This window comes from Ovis canadensis, chromosome 1, assembly GCF_042477335.2.
Source record: "Ovis canadensis isolate MfBH-ARS-UI-01 breed Bighorn chromosome 1, ARS-UI_OviCan_v2, whole genome shotgun sequence".
Classification (NCBI taxonomy): domain Eukaryota; kingdom Metazoa; phylum Chordata; class Mammalia; order Artiodactyla; family Bovidae; genus Ovis; species Ovis canadensis.
In genome coordinates, this window is record NC_091245.1 from 126,435,140 (window position 1) to 126,451,840 (window position 16,701).

The window sequence follows — 16,701 nt, forward strand, 5'->3', positions numbered from 1 at the left end:
ATGATGATGCGCGGTGTTGGAAACTAGCCTCTGCGGCTGTTCCCTCATTCCAGGGGGTGGATAGCACCACACTAGGTGGGCAAGGTGGGGCAGGGAGGCCCCCCACTCCCTTATTGGAACCGGCCTGGATTCAGATCAAGACCCTGAACTCTGGCCCGTCTCCCACAGGAAGCCGTGGACACCTGGCCCCGCTGCCCCGCTTCCCCTTCTGGGCCAAGAACTTCCTCCACAGCTGCTGAGCTCTGCTGCGAGCTCGCCCCAGGAACTGCCCTCGGCCGGTGTCCAAGGCCACACCCCTCTCCAGGGCCGCTCTCAGCCAATGATCGTCCAGGCCCACGGGTATAAAGCCCCCATCCCCTCCCTACAACCCGGACCCCTCCCTAGAGATAAAGACATAAAGCCCCCTGCTTGGACGTCTCAGCTCCTGGAGCACAGCATGGCGTGGGTGGAGGACTTCAGCTGGGACTGCATCAGGGTCCAAGGCTGCCTGACTTCTCCCCTCGCCTCTCCTCCTCTGATGGAGCTGATATACACTGAGCATACACCCCAAGACCACACTCCTCCTTGCCGAGGTCTGCTTCCCAGGAAGTCACCTACAATCCAGTCCTCATCATCTAAGAAGCTGTTGTGGGTTGAACTGTGCCCCACAGAGAGATGCATAGGTCCCACCCTTGGCACCTGTGAATATGGCCTTATGAGAAATGGGATCTTTGCAGATGCCATCAAGGCGAGCTCCTACTAGTTTAGGGTCGACCCTAAATCCAACTGGGCTGGCTTCCCTTGTGGCTCAGACAGTAAAGAATGTGCCTGTGATGCAGTCCATGAGGCCGCAAAGAGTTGGACACAACTGAGTGACTGAATTGAACTGCAATGCCGAAGACCTGGGTTCAACCCCTAGGTCCAGAAGGTGCCCTGGAGAAGGAGATGGCTATCCGCTCCAGTATTCTTGTCTGGAGAATCCCATGGACAGAGGAGCCTGGCAGGGGCTTGCAAAGAGTCGGATGCAACCGAGCGACTGACACTTTCACTACTTTTCTAAATCCCATGGCTGGTGTCCTTATAAGGAGAGGGAGATTTGGAGACAGGGAAGACTCACAGGGGACAGAAGGACCTGTGAGGACAGAGGCAGACACTGAGATGCTGCAGCCCAAGCACAGACATGCCAGGGGTGGTTGGCAAGTACCAGAAGCTCCCCTAAAGCTTTCAGAGGTTCACCCACACCTTGATTTTGGACTCTGGGCTTCCAGAAGTCTAAGAAAATAAAATTTTGTTGTTTTAAGTCCTCCAGTTTGCGGTCATTTTTTAAAAGAAACTTCTTATTTTGTACTGCAAAAGGAGACGGGGGTGGCAGAGGAAGATATGATTGGACGGCATCACCGACTCAACGGACATGAGTTTGAGCAAACTCCAGGAGAAAGTCATGCTGGACATGACTTAGCAACTGAACAACAGTAGCCAGCTAAGCTATCAACGTCATAATAGCTTCAGGTGCACAGCAGAGACACTCAGCCATATATACACACCTATGCATTCTCCCCCAAACTCCCCTTGCCTTTTGGTCATTTGTTAGGGCTTCCAAAGCAGAAGACACAGGAGACATGGGTTAGATCCCTGGATCAGGAAGATCCCCTGGAGGGAGGCATGGCAACCCACCCCAGTATTCATGCCTGGAGAATCCCATGGACAGAGGAGTCTGGTGGGCTACAGTCTACAGTGTCGCAAAGAGTTGGGACATGACTCAAACGACTTAGCATGCACACACCCTGACAATAGAGAAGAGAAGGTCAGAGGAAAAAATCCACCCAAGGCAACCTCCTCTTGGTGAACGCAGGTAAGGATACCAGAGAGGTGGTTTTTATTTGCTCAGGGTCACTTCAAGCATCTAATGAGAAAATGCATGGAAGACCCTGGATACGCCACAAAGCACTCTACCGCTGAGCTGGCATTCAGGAAAAAGAAGGGGCAACAGCTCTCTCTGCCTTTGTAGAAGCCTCCACCTCCTTGGGTACCATTCAGGCCCTGTGGCTCACCTCTCTCCTGCCGGTCATCCTACCAGCCAGCAGCACTACATCAGAGAACGTGAAATTCAATTCAGATCAGCACTTGAAAGCAGCCAGGGCCCAGGCTGAGCGGGGGAAGCGGTTTCGCCAGTTTGCTAAAAATAAGGCTCAGGGATTATCTATAGGTTTCAATTAGCCAGGAGAGCAAACAGGTTGCTCGCTTATCATGAATAATCGAGATGGGGTGTATAGCCCGAGATAAATGATACTTCGTGCCCAGCCCACCCTTTCACAGGGGACACCCAGCCTGCCCCCTCTCAGGGCAGACAATGGGGGCCACTCTCCACACCTCCTGGGAGGAGAACCCTGGACGTGGATGACTGCCACGTGGCCCAGGAACAGCCTCCAGTGTGCACACCGCTGTAGTTGAGCCCAGCCTGTAGCAATGACTCCACATACCCGCAGAGAAAATTTCGGGTTGTGCTCCTCTTCATGGGCACGGTTCAGCACGGTTGTGCTGACTCAAAGCGCCCTTTGAAGTCCTTGGGACTTGAGGATCAACGAAGCGAGCCCTACGTGCCAATTTCCATCATTCACAGGGACTTCAAAAAGATGAGGCAGGGCAGGAAGTTCAGAAAAGACTGTGCCTGTGAACTGCAGCATGCAATCTCCGAAATTATAGGCGCAGCCTTGTCACATGCGACTCTTGGAGCAGGTGCCTTCTGCCCGATGCCTCTCACTTGCCAAGAAATCCCTGCCGAGGGTTAATAGGAATATCCAGTTCCCTAAGCATTTCTTGTGTCTCAGCGCTATTACCCCTAGATTTCTAGCACTTAAAAAAAAAATTACAGGATTTAGCACCTGTTTGTCTCCGAAATACTTGCTAAAAACGGAACTGCCAAAAGGCCACCTCTAAAATTAGTCATATTTCCTGCTCTGAAAAACATAGTAAATTCTATTTTTAGTAACTCCTTCACTCCAGGTACCTGGCGTGACATGGTGCTGTCATGCTCGGGCATAATTATTGGCAACTTACGAAGCAGGCAACCCTTATTTTTAGCCCCAAAATAGCTCCAATGAAAATGATTAACAGGCTTAAAAAAAAAAAAACTAACCAATCATTTTATGTACCTAACTTCACAGAGACTTAATCACAAAAAAAAGTAATTGCAGCAATAACTATTCTCCCCTTTCTGCAGTTTTGCCTGTCGGTGAAAACAGCTCTATACCTGAAGGCACCTACGCTCATCCCTGTCAGCCTCTCCAACTATACTTTCTTCATGTTTTAAATGTGATAAGCTTGGGCCTTCCTGTTGGTCCAGCGGTTAAGGATCCACCTGCCAATGCAGGGGACCCGGGTTTGATCCCTGGTCCGGGAAGATCCTGCAAGTCGCTAGGCAACTGAGCCAGTGAAGCATAACTACTGAGCCCGTGCTCTAGAGCCCATGTTATCACCACCGCACTCACGTGCTGTGACTACTGAAGTCTGTGCACCCTCGACCCCGTGCTCTGCAACGAGAGAAGCCACTGCAATGAGAAGTCCGTGCGCCGCAACAAAGAGGAGCCCGCGCAGCAACAGCGGCCCAGTGCAACCATAGGTAAAGAAACAAATGTTTCTGAAAAATTCAGTACAATAACCTATCAAGTGCCAGAGACTCTGCATTGCCCAGGTATTGGGGACCAGCATCAGAGGCTGTGAGCACACCTTCCCTCTGGGTCTTCACAAGTTATCACTTCATACTCCTGCACAGCAACTTCATTCTTTGTCTCAAAGCCACTGAGAATCCTTTTCAAAGTTTGATCCTATCATCATTTTTTTTCCTCGTCTAATCATCAACTTAGTCAAAGACAAGACTGAGAATGTGCCAGTTAAGAGTTTCACATGATCTAGTGAATTATTGACTTTTAAAGCCACATTAAGGCAGGCTGCACCAGCTGAAAGCGCCTAGAGGACAAAGTGAGGCCCTGCCCAAAGCCGTAGGTTTTTTTCAAGCAGTAAAAGGGCCAACTAGATTCAAATGACTCTCAAACAACTTTGGAAAGAGGTATGTGAAAGAAAAGCCAGGGCGGTGGGGGGTTGGGGGGGAAGGGGGATACTGTCCTGCAGGCAGTGATGGGAAGGTGCCTCTTGATAAGATAGAATTGAATGAAAGTCAGGGAAAAGTGTCTCGTTTTCCAACCTGATTCAGACAGTAATTCCCAGCATGCCATGGAGGATGGCACCCAAAGCTTTTTGGAAACATGCACAAGTCAAAATGCAACACACACCAAGTGCCCTAAACCAGTGATACTCTGGATTTTGGCATAAATCACCCAAAACAACATGCCCAGTTTGAGACTACAACTGCGGTCGTGGGGCGCCTCCTCTTCTTCCTTTTCTCCAGCCCCCTTTGCAGATTTTTCCTGAACTGATTCCTCAGGACAGATTGCCCTCGATCCTTGCACTTTGGGGGTGGTGTGGGGGGCAGGGGCAGGGGAGAATACATCGATTCCCCCACACACACATCTTAGTACAGCATTTATGATTTCATGTGTGGTCTGTGGTCCGTGTCCTCTCAAAAAGAAAGGAAAAGAGAAAAGTGAAGAGCTTTCTCCAAAAAGTATGTACCTCCCCAAAGGGGGAATTATTGAGAGGAGAGGGCCTCCTGGGACACTCACATCACCCACTCTGGGGACATTTCATTTCCCTTCCTCCAGGTCCTGTCACCCCCAGGTGTCCCCTGGCTTGGCTCTCAGGAGTAACCACTCTCTGGGTAAAATCTCTATTAATAGGTCACCTTTTAAAGAGACCTGGAAGGCTACAAATTGTGTGAGGTTGAGTTCACCTTTGTTTTGTTCTTAATAAGACAGGATACAGCACATGAGTGGGGCTGGGGAGGCATCAGCTCAGCAGTCCTTCCTGGGTAGAGGCATCTACACGTGCGCACACACACAGGCACACACACACACAAGGTAGAGTCACGTACACACACACACACATTTTAGTCTCTACAATCTGCCAAAACCCCAAATCGATTAGTTAAGCATTAAGGCATTATTAGGAGAAGGCAATGGCACCCCACTCCAGTACTCTTGCCTGGAAAATCCCATAGACAGAGGGGCCTGGTGGGCTGCAGTCCATGGGGTCCCTAAGAGTTGGACGCAACTGAGCGACTTCCCTTTCACTTTTCACTTTCATGCACTGGAGAAGGAAACGGCAACCCACTCCAGTGTTCTTGCCTGGAGAATCCCAGGGACAGCAGAGCCTGGTGGGCTGCCGTCTGTGGGGTCACACAGAGTCGCAAACGACTGAAGCAACTTAGCAGCAGCAGCAGCAAGGCATTATTGAATCTGTGACGTAAAAGCTATGAATGACACCCATGGTTTCTTTAAAGCTGGCCATTAAGTGAACTAAAATCCAGACTTCTCAGGAGGCTTGCAGTCCCGGAGCCCCTGATTCTACCGACTGAAGTAGGGCACACATCAGAAATATCTCCCAGTTTCCTCCACCACTCTAAGATCCACCTTCCTTAACTAGATTCAATCAGTTAGTCCAGCGCAATAATTTTACGTCCAATTAATTGGTCCTCCTCTTGCGGAGAGGAAGTGAGATGCAGCGTTTGAAAAAGACAAGATGAGATAAACGGGCATGAACCTCTAAGGGGTGCGGGGGGGGGCGGTCAGGGTCGGGGGAATCCTCACTGGACCCCATCCGGGCAGGAATTCCTCGCATTCCAGAGTGCCTGGGGGCCCAGCCCTGAGCTCCAGAACCGCAGCACCCGGCTAGGGACTGAGCTCAGAGTGCAACCCCAGGCAGTTCAGCCAAAGCACACAGCCTGATATTAAGGGGGGTGGGGGGAGATCAGCGGCGAGGAACCGAGCCATGGGAGAGAGGAAGGCAGCCCGAACAAGCTGAGCGGCCGGACAGGGGGAGCGCGCGCGCGCGCCTAAACGTTGCCCATTATGCTGTGAGCAAAGCACCTCGTCTCTTTCTGCTGCTGCTGCGATGCTGCTGCTGCTGCTGCTAAGTCGCTTCAGTCGTGTCCGACTGGTGTGCGACCCCATAGACGGCAGCCCGCCAGGCTCCCCGGTCCCTGGGATTCTCCAGGCAAGAATACTGGAGTGGGTTGCCATTTCCTTCTCCAATGCATGAAAGTGAAAAGTGAAAGGGAAGTCGCTCAGTCGTGTCCGACTCTTAGCGACCCCATGGACTGCAGCCCACCAGGCTCCTCCATCCATGGGATTATCCAGGCAAGAGTACTGGAGTGGGGTGCCATTGCCGTCTCTTTCTGCCAAGTTTCAAAGAGGAAACGGACGTAACCAGACTGACTAATCTACATTTCGAGTGAAAAGAAAGTTCTACCACCCGTGCCAGGCACGGGGAAGTGAGCGCTCTGTAATTAGCTAGCCGGATCCGCAGGCATCCCCGCCTTCGCCCAGACGCGACGGGTTAAGTTCCCAGCCCACTGCGAACCCAGGAGTAAACGGCGCTGGCGCTCACTTTGGACTAGAAGGAGGTTTGGAGGGGTTTTTTCCTTCTTGAAAGAGCCCCTCCATTCAGTGAGTTCCTCTCCCGAACACTCCCCCTTGTGCATGGAAATTCAAGCCAGAGGCACTTTGAAAACTACTCACTGCTAACCCCATTTACCCGAAACAAAGGGGCATCCCACCCCGAGAGAGACTGTAGGAAGGGAACAAGTGACAAGGGTGATGAAGACCTGCAGTCACATGCCAGGAGCTCCAGCACACAGGAGAGAACTGGCGAGAGAGATTAAAGGCAGGAGATGCCGGGGGTCAGAGGGCAGGGCAGTTCCCCCTAGGGTCAGAGGGCCCACAGCAGTGTGTCTGGGACCCCCAGGCTGGCAGAGGATCCCAGGGCAGAGAGTGGCTAGGCAGGTGGGAAGCCCGGAACCTCCCTGCCTTTCCCAAACTGTTGGCGTCTCTCTCTCTGAATGGGCCACCAAAGGGGGCTGCTTCCCACCCGATCTGGGCTGAGCAAGCCCCAGCCTGGGGTGGGGGGTTGGGAGGGTGACTGGGGCGGTGGGGGGTGGGGGTGGTTTGAGTCTGAGATGCTCCAGCCTGAAGTGGCTCCAAACTTAGGGTAACTGTCAGGCTAGCTTGCGCAGCATCTCAAAAGTAAGTCATCCTGTGTTGAGTTTCTTCTCAGACCTAAGTGAACAGCTGAGGTCCAGCAGGGCCTTGCCTGACAAGGGATCACACCCTGCTAACTTTTCAAGGTCTGGAGGGGCTGCCCCTTCAGGTGTCTGGGGGACTTGGGGGCGGGGGGGGGGGCGGGGGGAGGTCTTCATTTGCTTCCCTTGCTTCTAGAAGATGAGAAGGTATCTTCCAACATCTGAAGTCTGGGGGTATCAGTGCCAGTAGCTCCCACCCCAGCGGCGGGAGTGAGGAGGGAAGGAGGGGGTGGGATGTCTGGGGGTGCGGTGGGGGCGATTCAGGACGCAGCGGGGGGAAAGGTGGATGGTGGGAGGGGCGGCGTGTGAAAACCCTCCTGTGACCAGGTAAAACGTCCCCTAACTCTGCACCCCACAGGTGGGAATGTCCCTGGCGTCTCGGCCGTTCCCTACTTCCTCCCCAGAGCCCGCGAGGGGGATCAGGCTCTAAATTGGCCCCAAAGGGCTGGCTAATCGGCTCTCCCACCGTCAACATCAGGGCCCACGCACTCCAGTCCTGGGTCCAGCTTCTCCACTGATTTTGCCGCCCCTATCGGCCCGAGAGCAGAGGTTCCCTCCTCCCTCCGCCACTGCACCCCCAACCCCGCGCTGGTGCCCGCCAGGCGGCGCCCTTCGAGATGCAAAAAAGCTGCGGGCGTCTGGCTTCGCGGGGAAACCAGTCGCCCCCCACCCCACTAACCAGGGAAAGTGACCCCAGATCGCTCCTCTGGGAAATGCCAGTATCCTGGTCTGCGAGAGCTGGCTCGCGCGCTTGGCTCGACCCCGCGTTCAACCCGAGAGGAAAAGCAGGCGGAGCGGGGAGGTGCTGGGCCGGGGCTCCGCAGCCAGACTCGCAGCGCAGGGTTTCCCGTAGGGTCCCCGCCCCGATCTCCCATCCCGGGGCGGAGGGGCGGGGGGATCCGGGGGCCAGCGCCCCGGGAAGCTCACCTTCTCTCCGGTCAGCACGTGCAGTCCCTCGCGCACCTTGGCGAAGGAGCCCTCGCCCAGCTTTCTGCTGCCGATGAGGTAGTTGCCCACGCGCTTGTGGTGCTGGAAGTCGCGGAGCCGCTCTCGGGGCACGCCGCTCACCCAGGCCGGCAGGAAACTTCCTTCGCAGGCAGCCGCCGGCCTTGCCGCGTCCTCGGCGGCGCCGCCGCCACCCCCGGGCGCCGCCGGCTCGCCCAGGAGCCCGTCCCCCGCCGCCGCCGGCATCGCGCCGCTCCGGTCTGGCTCCCGCGCTCGCGGCTCCTGCTTCTCTTCGGCCGGCTCCCCGGGCTCCTCCCGCCGCCGCCGCCGCCGCCGCAGCTGCCTTGGGCCCGGCCCCGCCCGGCCCGCCGCTCCCGAGCCCCCGGCCGCCGCCGAGCGCCGCGCGCAGACAATAGCGGCCACCGGGTACCGGGGACCCGCCCCCCACCCCCAAGAAGTTCTTCTACTGAGGCTCCTTGCGGAGACCCTGCCCCGAGTCCCGTCCGGGCCGCTAGTGACCGTCTCCCTGCTCGGGTGCGCGGGGAGCGCGCCGGCCGTGGAGGGGCGTTGGTGCGGCGAGGGGCGCGATCCGGTGCCGGGTCCCGGAGCCCGGGGCTCCTCGGCCGCCTCCGCCCTCGCCGCCGCCGGCTGGCCCGCACGGACGCGAGTCCGGCTCTCTGGTTCCTAGCTGCGCGCCGGGTGGCCGCTCCCGCCCGAGAGCCGGCGCGCGCGGCGGGCTGCAGGCGCCCTCTGGAAGGCAGCAGAAGAAAGCCCCATTCAGTTTGAATTTGCAGAAATTTAATCCGGTCGCGGGCGGCGGGAACAGATGCGAGCTCCACTCCGCAGCGTGTGCAGTTTCAAATCCCTCGTAGCCCCTCCTTCCCCGCGCACAACAGCCAAACTCGACCCTCTCCGGAGAGGGGAGGGCCCTGGGAGGGGGGCGGCGGGGCCACCTGAGCTCCAGACTTGGGGGGACCCCGCGCGGCCTCTGAGACGCGCGCTCCCGGGCAGCCCAAGTCGGGCCGCCTCCGCCTGTGCCTCTCGCCCGGCTTCTGGGCTTGGGATTTCTGGACCTTTCGGCGAAGAAATCCGCCACCAGCAGCCGCACCCACCCGGGGCAGGAGGAAGGGAAGGAGGCGCTCTCGAAGCCGGTGGACTGTGGTTTAAGCGCCCGGTATCCAGCCCCGGGCCCCGCACACAGTAGGACCCTCTGGACCCCGGATGGATGGATAGAGGGATGGGTGGATGGATGGAAGGATGGAGTGGCGAAAGCCTGGGCTCACACCACGCGGGCACGCGGTGTTGGAGGAGGAGCAGCCGCGACAATAATAGTAGCAGCAGCAACGTAGGAATCAGGGCGTTTGCTCCCTCTGCTTGTACGTTTACACCTTCGCTGCTTTCCATTGAAACGATGCGGGTGATTGCAGGACCCGGTGGACCAGCGCTCCCTGCTCTTGGAGGCTTTTGTTCTGAGGCTCCCGGACCCTGCTCATCTCTGGTAAACAAATGCAGCCGCCCTGACCACTCTGATCCTCTCCGGGATCCCCAAAGTCTTCTCAAAGCAAAAAATGAGGGCAGGGAGGTAGGGGTGGCGAGTGAAGAGCCGGTAGGGGGAGATACCCCCCTTTTGTATTACAAAATACTACCTGTTGAGCAGCCAGATAAAAGGCGCCAGCGTTTATGCATACTTAACCCCCCGTCAGAGTTACAGCATCAGAGCTGAAAGGCAGGATTTGGTCCTAACCAAGTTCCTTTCACTACTAATTCCTTGGTAAACAATTATGGCATGATCCACGTCCCTGCTCTGAGATTGGGGCGGGGCAGGATGAGAAAGGGATGCTCGGCAGTCATTAATCCAGTGTCTCCGGGGCTTTCTGACCCAGAGAAACGCCTATTTTAAGTAGAACTCATTTCAAAAATGCTATAATCAGCTACTCACGGGTTATGACTGAGGTTGTTTTCCGTCAGCCTTCTCATCGTTCCCTTTTCCCAATATTAAAAATACACTTTAAAAATGTTTTTCTTGGGTCGGGCAAAAACAAATAAATAAATAAAAATGTTTTTCTTGTTGTGCTTAAGGGGCTTCTTCACCACCACTCCACTCCCATAATTTCTGCAAGGCCAATGTAATCACAATAATGTCTCAGATACAGTAATCAAATGTTAGGACAATGGAAGGCAGGAGAGAGAAAGGCTGTATGACCAGCACCGTGCCTGAAGGGTGAATGTTCAACAAACATTTCATGGATGACAAATACGAAGCTCACTTTGACAGCGAAACCATTCTGCCTCGTCTTTCCAAGAAAGGTTTTAGAGTTTTCCCTATTAATAGCATATGTATTAATAGAGTATTGCTGTTCGGTCACCAAGTCTTTGCCACTCAATGGACTGCAGCACACCAGGCTCCCCTGTCCTTCACTATCTCCCAGAGTTTGCTCAGATTCGTGTCCATTGAGTCAGTGATGCCATCCAACCGTTGCATCCTCTGCTGCCCTCTTCTCCTGCCTTCAATCTTTCCCAGCATCAGGGTCTTTTCCAATGAGCTGGCTCTTCGCATCAAGTGGTCAAAGTATTGGAGCTTCAACTACAGCATTAGTTCTTCCAATGAATATTCAGGGTTGATTTCCTTTAGGATTGACTGGTTTGCTCTCCTTGCTGTCCAAGGGACTCTAACTTTCTTTAAATTTTTGGATAATTAGCTCTGTATGAAAATGTAGAAATTACTTTCTTATAATGTAAGGCAAATATCAGAGACAGTTCATCAAAGTGTCTTTATGGACTGAAAAAAAAAAAAAAAAAAAGCTAGCTGATTCTTCCAAACATGGTGGAAGACATTTACAATGAAATAGAGATTTTCTTTCCTTTTGATTATCCTCTTGGGGTGGAGGTCAGCAAAGCGGTGAAGAAGAGAGAAAATCCAAGCCCGTTAAATCTTTTTCAATCCTGATGCCTGGGTTTGATTCAAGCTCACTGCTAACTCCACTAGCTGGGATGGATGCCAAAGAGAAGTCCAGATCCTACCCTTCCTGGGCTTTGTAACTGGTGTTTGAACTACAGGTCCTGTTCTCTGAAGTGGCCTTGTTTAATAAGGAATAACCCCAGAAATCCCTTTATGGAGGACAGATGAGTACCCAAAACAATGGACTGCCCTCATATGAGACAGAAATGCAGAAAACACCTGGCTGAAACACAGTCCAGCACTGAAGAGTCTACTGATTATCTTGAACTCTGTATCTTATCTGCCTGTGAGACCTCCCTGAGCACTACATTTCAGCTGCCTTCATCCGGATGGGGGTTCCTCACCTCTGCGCCTTTGCCTCTGCCATGAACTTGCCCAGTCGGCTGCCCCAACCCCATTTCTAACCAACACAGACTTTCCATTCCCCATGAAGCCCTCCACCATCACTGAGCTGCAAGAGGCTAATCGCTCCTCCTTCTTTCTTGTTCCATATCACTCCTTGTTGTTTTTTAGTCACTAAGTCATGTCTGACTCTTTTGCGACCCCATGGACTGTAGCCCACTAGGCTCCTCTGTCCATGGGATTCTCCAGGCAAGAATACTGGAGTGGGTCACCATTTCCTTCTCCAGAAGGTCGTTCCAACCCAGGGATCGAACCTGTGTCTCCTGCACTGGCAGGTGTATTCTTTAACGCTGAGCCACCAGGGAAGACCCCCAAAGTCCTATGTTACTTCCTATTGAATGTCTTGCTTCTCTTTCAGACTCTTTGCAAATGGGAGCACCCTTATTTTATATTATATTGATATTTGCCCTAGAGCACCTAGCACAGTGCCTGAGACAGGGCCATTTCTCAGTATATCTTTATTGCATAAGTGAAAGCAATTGTTCATGGATTCTCAAATGAGTGGAGTTTCATTGCTCCAGACAGCAAGATTCCCCTCTGTCCTGGGGGAAGACGTTTCAAACAGCTTTCTAAAGCGTCGGTTGCCTATGGGTGGTCAACAAATATAATTGTTTGTCTTGTTAGACACGGACAATTCTCGAACTTAGATGCATTAACCCTTTAAAAAAAATTTACCAACCACAGTGGGCTGGAAAGCCGTGAAAAGCTTTCTCAGTTGACTTGTACCAGCTGCTTCCTTCCTCCCTGTCTCCTCCATCTCCTCCCACCATATGGCTGGGAGACGGTCTGTGTGCTCCCACAGAACGCCAGCTAGGAGACCCAGCTGGAAGCAGTCAAAGACAATTAGAAGTAATCAGGCTGGCATGGCCAGGAAATGAAAGTTGGCTGGAGGGAGTTAGGCTGGCAGAGCCGGCTGGTGACTGGAGAGGGAAGCGAAGACAGCAGGCACCAAGAACCTTTGCCTGGAAGACAATTCTCTGAACGCTACCCCTTGATTCTCCCCAAAGAAAGCTGTCGGTTAATCAGAGGCAGGACTCAAACTCATGGTCCCCAGAGTTCATGTCCACCGTGATCTTTTCACAGCACAGAGGCTGAGGAAGGCAGGGTGCCCTCTGGCACAGGCTGGGGTAGGGAGGCAACTTCGCCTGGCTCTGGAGAGCGGACCTCGTGCGGCACCTCGCAGTGAACTCCTCGTCTGAAAGTGAGTCGTGACTCATCGTCTCCCTGTGCCCCAGTCTCCTCCAGCTATAAAACTGGAGTATTGAGGAAGCGAGAGGATTCAGCGACATGATGCTCACAGAGCTTTCAGCCCAGAGCCTGGCGCTGAGAAGCCCCTGGTAAATTTTAGCTCTCACCCCTTCAGTCAATACTGGCATCATCGCCACACTTGCAGAAGTCACTCCAGAATGCCACAAACACAACTGCCCTTATCACAGAGGAAGCCAAAGCATTTCCTCCAGTTTGGATCACTTCCCCAAGTCCAGAGTCCTGTGATCAACCCCTTTCTTCTCCACCAGGCTGTCTGAAAGGATCTCAGACTTACACTGGGCTCAGCCCGCGCGCGCACGCGCGCGCGCGCGCACACACACACACACACACACACACACACGCCGCCCTACTCCTATCCTAGGGCTTCACCCAAATTCGCCCCCAAATTTAAGAGTCATCCTCTGCTTTCTCTCCTTCCTGGGTCTCATATCTAGTCCCTCAGCAAATGTCAGTTCCGTTCAGTTCAGTTGCTCAGTCGCGTCCAACTCTTTGTGACCCCATGGACTGCAGCATGAAAGGCCTCCCTGTCCATCACCAATTCCCAGAGTTGACTCAAACTCATATCCATTGAGTTGGTGATGCCATCCAACCATCTCACCCTCTGTCTTCCCCTTCTCCTCCCAAATTCAATCTTTCCCAGCATCAGGGTCTTTTCTAGTGACTCACTTCTTTGCATCAGGTGGCCAAAGTATTTGAGCTTCAGCTTCAGCATCAGTCCTTCCAATGAATATTCAGGACTGATTTCCTTTAGGATGGACCGGTTGGATCTCCTTTTAGTCCAAGGGACTCTCGAGAGTCTTCTCCAATATCACAGTTCAAAAGCATCAGTTCTTCGGTGTTCAGCTTTCCTTATGGTCCAACTCTCACATCCATACATGACTGCTACAGTTTTTCCAGTAGTCATGTATGGATGTGAGAGTTGGACTATACAAATGTCATGGGTTTTATTTTCACAACACACCCACATGTGACCACAGCTCATCACCTTCACCTCTGTCACCCTCTTCAAGCCAGCCACCAGGCTCTCTATCATCCTAATCCATGTCCTAAAGGAAATCAGCCCTGAGTATTCATTGGAAGGACTGATGCTGAAGCTGAAGTTCTAATACTTTGGCCATCTGATGCGAACAGCCGACTCATTGGAAAGGACCCTGATGCTGGGAAAGATTGAGGTCAAAAGGAGAAGGGGACGACAGAGGATGAGATGGTTAGATAGCATCACCGACTCCATGGACATGAGTTTGAGCAAACCCAGGAGATAGTGAAGGACAGGGGAGCCTGCATGCTACAGTCCATGGGGTTACAAAGAGTCGGACACAACTTAGCGACTGAACAATAGCAACCATTTAAGGTTTGGTCCCTTCCTCCAAATTCCAGAGGGAGGCTTTGAGAAGGAATGAAAGTTAAAGTGTTTTTTAGAGAGGCCCTCACACCTCCTCCTCCACCGACCATTTCTCCTTGCTTGCATTTCTCATTGTCAGTCAACACCAACAACATCCTCACTAGCAACATCCCTGTGGACTACGAAGCCCTTCCCCCTCTGTGACCCCTTCCCTTTACTTCTCTGACCTCAGCTCCCCTTTCCACTCTAGTGAAGCCACACCAGCCTGCACGTTGCTGCCACGCGTACCAGGCTTACTCCTGCAGTGGGCCCTTTAAATTATGCATTCCCTAGAAAAACTTCCTCCCAAATACCTGCTTCTTTGGGTCTTGGTTCAAATGTCACCCCCTCTGTGAGCCTGGGTCTGACCCCTTCGTTTACAATGCAGACCTCCGCCAGACTCTCACCTCCCCAACCCCCTCTTCCCCTTCTCTGCTTGATTTTCCTTCCTAGCACTTAACACCACGCAACAAATCATGCATTTTCCTTGTTTACTTTGTTTACTCTCTGTCTCCTTTCCTCTAATGGAGGCTCCATGATGGCTGGGACTCGAGTTCAGGGCTCTCTGCCTGGGGCCAGGCCTACAGGAAGTCCTCAATACACATCTGTCCTGATTGAATGAATTTGTAATTCACAGGTTCTCCCACAGACACGAGAAAGCAGAAAAAAAGAAACACAGCGAAACTGAGTTTTGCTAGTGAAAGCATACATCATCAAGACAGATTTGAAAGAAAAAAAAAAAAAGAATCAATAACCATGCCACAAAGATAAACCTCCGAGCAAGCTCATTTGTAGTGTGGCAGGAAGGGAAAGGCTATTATAAGCACTAAGGCTGAAAATTGATGACCTCCATTATGGGTGCTAACCCTTGTCCGGTTCTTGCTGGGGACTGGGCTGCACCCGGCAGCATCCTGGGGTCTGCAGTGACCCCTGAGGAGTGAGCCCACACAGTGGAGCCGCTCTAGAATGTGAGTGCTGGCGGAGGGTCAGAGAGGACGGACACTGGGGAACTGAGTCCGCTCATCCGTTGCAGGTCGGGCACTCAGGCAGGCTGACTGCACAAGCCTTCTCTGGGCGGTCCAGTGGCCGCACTCAGACAAACAAGAGTCAGGCGCCGCCTGCTGGCGACTGGGCTCTGATTTCCCTCCACTCAACTGCCCAAGGAGCCACAGACAGAACACCAGTCTGGAAACCAGAATCGACCCTCACCAGCCCGTTCGGTGACCCTGAGTAGGGTATTTACTATCTCAGACCTCCCTTCTCTCCGTCTCTAAAGGGAATAGCTCCTTCCTGTCACGCCTAGTCCCCAGGACTGTCGCCTGGATAAAATGAAGCAAATTGGCGTGAAGTGCCTCTCTTAAATGGAAGCTACTTTGGTCATTGGTGTCTTCAGCCAAAACGCAAAGTGTCTGGGGCATACATTCTCGTGGTTGTTCATTCTCTAAGTCAGGTCTGACTCTCTGGCGATCCTGTGGACTGTAGCCCGCCAGGTTCCTCTGTCCATGGGATTCTCCTGGCAAGAATACTGGAGTGGGTTGCCATTTCCTTCTCTAGGGAAACTTCCAGACCCAGGGATCAAATCCAAGTCTCCTGAATTGGCAGGCAGATTCTTTACCACTAAGCCACCAGGGAAGCCCTGGGTATACATTGTATGTATTAGCCACTCAGTTGTGTCCAACACTTTGCGACTCCATGGACTACAGCCCACCAGGCTCCTCTGTCCATGGGATTCTCCAGGCAAGAATACTAGAGTGGGTTGCCATTCCCTTCTCAAGGGGATCTTCCCAACCCAGGGATTGAACCCAGGTCTCCTACATTGCAGGCAGATTCTTTACTATCTGAGCCACCAGGGATATACCTTTGAAAACAATAAATTTAAAATAAAATGGAAAGTGAATGGTTGAAAAGATGTGGTCATTCAGAGCCTCTGCCTTTCAAGGCAGAGGCTTTCTGGGGAGTACTGACATGGGTAGAGACATCTTCATCTGTGCCTACGATCGTAGGTCCATCCACATACCCCACCTCAGACCTCCTTGAATGATGACCTTCCAATGTTTCTCCTTCCAGTAATATTAGTTGCTCAGTGTCCGACTCTTTGTGACCCCATGGACTGTAGCCCGACAGGTTCCTCTATCCATGGGATTCTCCAGGCAAGAATACTGCAGTGGATTGCTATTCCCTTCTCCAGAGACCCCTCATCAGCTGACAAGCCATCTGTTATTGCTGATGAGTCTGTGTGTAGAGATAGGACATAGATGATTGACATATGTTTTCCATCTAGACCAGCAGATGACCAGATACACCACTGAAGCTCCACCCATTAGAAAGAAGGCCAATCCTGGGGACAGTCATAGCGAATCACTGTGTGTTTTTGGTTTGTAACCATACACACCAACCAACACCCAAGCTCGTTCTTTTTCCTCCTCCATCAGTGAGCCACCAGATCCCCCTTCCAAATGTGGCCATAGATGTGAGCTGATGGAAGGTTGCAGATTTCACAGTGGTAGAGTTATTTCCACACAGTCAAAGGCTTTGGCATAGTAAATAAAGCAGAAGTAGATGCTTTTCTGGAAC

At 52.8% G+C, this 16,701-nt stretch overlaps 1 protein-coding gene across 2 annotated transcripts in view; it reads right to left on the bottom strand.

The window, feature by feature from the left end:
• The window catches only part of HUNK (hormonally up-regulated Neu-associated kinase), a 133,732-nt gene extending 125,239 nt beyond the window's left edge, over nucleotides 1-8,493 (bottom strand). For both annotated transcript variants that reach the window (XR_011248476.1, XM_069549413.1), the window contains exon 1: nucleotides 8,099-8,493. Coding sequence is in view for 1 of the 2 variants with exons in the window: in XM_069549413.1 (XP_069405514.1) it covers nucleotides 8,099-8,362 (264 nt within the window). In the remaining variant the exon portion in view is untranslated. The remainder of the gene's footprint in view (nucleotides 1-8,098) is intronic.
• Nucleotides 8,494-16,701: the final 8,208 nt, after the last annotated feature.